We start from the raw sequence: 3778 nt of genomic DNA, 5'->3' as shown, positions 1-3778 counted from the left end.
CCTCACACTGTGAGAACAGACTGTGTGTTAAACACAACACACTGCTGGAAACATGCTGTATTATTCCTGAATCCACTCAGTAAACACTGATTCAACTGTTGGTTAAAAATCTTGTTAATCTTATTAAAGGATTAATAATTGTTCAGAATGAACACTCTTTCAGTAATGTTTTCTTTTTTATTTAATAAAGACTTTGTGTGACTGTGTTTTAAAACACTGCAAACTATTACGACTTTATTACAATAGAAGAAAGTGAAAGTGTGACTGAGATGATTTATTAGTTGCATTGAGAGGATGTGTGTAACATGTCTCATAAGGTTTTTGTAAGAGGAATCCACTATTCTGTCTCACTGTGGTGACGAGCGCAGTAATACACAGCTGTGTCTTCAGTCTGCATGTTCTGTCCTCCAATTGTTATTGTGTTAGTAGAAGTGTCTCTGGAGATGCTGAACTTATTTTTCAGTTTGTCACTGTAATAAGTACTCCCACCACTATTGATGTATCCAATCCACTCCAGAGCTTTTCCTGCAGGTTGTCGGATCCAACCTGTACCATAGCTTGTAACTGAATATGAAACCTTGCAGTGGATGGAGAGACTCTGGCCTGGCTGGACTGTCATGGAAGCAGGCTGAGTCAGTTCCTCACCATGTACATCTGTGGAGGAAAACACATGGTGATATCTCACACAATATCTGCTGCACCTTTATTCTTCATCTAGTAAATGAATGAATTTGATAAAGCACTCACAAGAAGCAGCTGCCAGCAGGAGCAGTAGAGATGTAGAGAACATGGTGTGTGTTGTTTGTACTGGAGTCTTCTCTGTTCTCCAAAGTTTAACAGACACCATCACATCATATAAATAGAGTGAGATCCAGCTCTGATGCTTGGATTTGCTTATCTGCTGATGATGGGAGGAGAATGTATCTGAATGTATTTAAATGTTGTCGGGTTGTTGAATCCAAGCTGTTCCATAGTGGAAAAGAATTTGGTTGTTTGTTATTATTATTAATGATATGGATGTTTTGTGATGTAATTAACAGTTCCTCTGATGGTCAGATTGAAAACTGATGTATTTCCTGAACACTTAAATTAATCTGAATTATTACATGAAAATAATAATAATTAGATAAACAATCCTTTATGTCGTTATCAGTCATGTGTAGGCTGCACTCTAGAGAATAACATTAACACAGAAATTATGTTCATGTCAAATTTGACTCTGACATGGTGAAATATTGCAGTGTTTTCTGAACAGTATGAACTACATTTAACATTATAATCAAACCGTTCAATAGAACATGACGTTCATTCTGGTATAGTCTGCAGTCTAGAGGCTTTAACTGATGAAACCAGAGAGAAATAGCTGAGAAGATTCTAGATCAGGTGTTTTTAAATTCTGAAGAAGAATTTTAATCTCTCGTGAACAGAAGGCAAAGCTGAAATCTAATATCTATCAACAACTCAACAGTGAAACTATTCTCTATACTTCTTCTTCTTTATTATTCAAAAGTTTAAAATGATCTTCTTCAAGAAATTGAATCAGGAATCAAAACAGGTGACTCTAAAATGACCCTATGTGTGTGAGAGAGAGAGAGAGAGAGAGAGAGAGAGAGATAGAGAGAGAGAGAGAGAGAGAGAGAGAGAGAGAGAGAGAGAGATAGATAGATAGATAGATAGATAGATAGATAGATAGATAGATAGATAGATAGATATCCAGCAGCAATAGAGACAGTAATATAAAGACAGGTTGTAGACTGCACACTGTATATCTTACATATAGTCAGTATACACAGGGTAATGTGATAACTGACCAGAAGTTACTAGTGCAATGCTAAGAACAAAAACTACAGCAATATAAGAAACATATAAATAAAGCATATAAATCACAGTTTAAAAGGGCATGTGTAACATGTCCAGGCTGTATAAAAAAGACTTGAGAGAATAATTTTATAAAGTCAAAAATGTTCACCATTAATGTTTTGTGTGTGAATAAAATGTAAATAATGTGAGACTCAATTTCCTTTGTTAAACTAACTTTTATTTTAAACTAACTGCTGTACCAGAAAATGTAAAATAAATGACTTGTTGTACAGGACGTCTGTCAGAGACACATCCACCAAACCGCAGGGGTTTAGAATAGAACAAGCAGAAAGCTTTTATGAACTGTGTGTGTTGGATCACTATTGTGTAATATCAGTTGCAGAGAGACAGCAGCAACATTAATATGGAATTATATGAAAATGTTGATCATTACTTTAATAACTGTCTCTCATGCAAAAACAACCATCCTTAGTTAATGAACAAATAAAAATATTTACATTCCTGGTGCTAACTTTCTGTGCAGCACAAATACCTAAAGTAGATCATTTTTAGGCCTCCAACACTGTATTATAGCAGGGTAGAAAGTAATGATCTGTAATCCTTTCTTCTGTAATAAAAAAAAGGATGGAAAATTGATAACACAATAGATACACTACTTATCTGGTACACAGGATGCAAGATTGCACACAATCTAACAAACGTAAAAAAATATAAAGGACATTGTCCTCCATCTATCCATTCAATCCCATCTCTCCATGTATCCTAACTGTCCACCTCATCTGTCCTCTGATATGAAAACCACTGAGTTATGATCATATTGAGTCTAAAATTAAACTAGCATCCAGAGTCATACATTGCTGAGAGAAAATGTGTTGTTTAAAGTGAACTCGTTTTCATGGTACACAGAATCTTCATGAAAATCTGATTATTAATGAATGAATAACTGTTAATGAATGAATTTTGTTGAATACTTTTTCATTCCACATGGGAATGCTTAATATAAATGATCCAATTTGCTCAGAATTTTTTAAGGCATCTTCTGCAAGCACTGTTTTTCTAAAAACAAATGATTTTTCTATACCTTAACTAGAAAGCAGCCTAATGTCTTAGGCTGCCTTTCTGTTGTGTGTTGTGCTCTTGCCAAATTCAGAGTCAGATTCATGAATGGATTTAGTAAGGAATATAATTCTGTAAATCAGAGACTCATGTAAATAACGCAGTATCATGAATCTAAGCAGTGTTTCTGCCACTACTGTTTACTTCACATTCATTTAACATCATTTCACTTCAGTACAAAAAGATCAGTATTTGTGTTTGAAGATGGCGTCATGTACAAATCCACTGTTAAATATTGGGTTCTAGTATATAACACAGAGATGGAGTTAAACACCGTATTGCCATAGGGGACAGGAGGCTCTATATGAGATTGATTTAATTTTCATCATTTTGACTATGAACTCAATGTTTCTTTAATAGATTTTTGTTTTAATCTAAATAAAGTGTTAATTCCACAGTCAGTAGAAAACAAGTCTTTCTTTTCTAGGAGGAAAAAGTCTCAGATTGTTTCTAGTTACATTTCAACCCCAACATTCATCAGAAACATTCAGAAAAACTGGGAATGATCACAATGAAACCTCAAATATGAGCTAATAAATTATTAGGTTTTAATTAAAAATGCAATATAATAAATAGAACTACAATAAAAGATGTAAAGCTATGATAAAAGGTTATTAATAAAAAAGTATAATGAACAGTAAAGTCTATTAAAATACAACAAAATCTTAAATGTCTAATAAATAGTAAAGTATAGAAAAATCTTAAACCTATAATAAAGATTAAAGTCTTAATGAGTAATGTATATAATAAAAAGTTAAACTAAAGATGGAGACGCTTATCGGAGCTGCAGATGTTGATGTGGTCCGTTGGTCAGAGGGCACTAACAGGTGTTGATGTTAGA

General features: G+C 33.7%; 1 gene segment (V, D, J or C); it reads right to left on the bottom strand.

The window, feature by feature from the left end:
- Positions 1-264: 264 nt before the first annotated feature.
- On the bottom strand, positions 265-819 carry LOC131342433 (Ig heavy chain V region 914-like). The segment is given in 2 exon segments: positions 265-654; positions 748-819. Coding segments are annotated over 2 exon segments (360 nt in total).
- Positions 820-3778: the final 2959 nt, after the last annotated feature.

The sequence above is a fragment of the Hemibagrus wyckioides genome, linkage group LG02 (genome assembly GCF_019097595.1).
Source record: "Hemibagrus wyckioides isolate EC202008001 linkage group LG02, SWU_Hwy_1.0, whole genome shotgun sequence".
In the NCBI taxonomy this organism is placed as follows: domain Eukaryota; kingdom Metazoa; phylum Chordata; class Actinopteri; order Siluriformes; family Bagridae; genus Hemibagrus; species Hemibagrus wyckioides.
The sequence above is the reverse complement of the archived record's forward strand: the minus strand, read 5'-3'. Positions and strand labels throughout refer to the sequence as shown.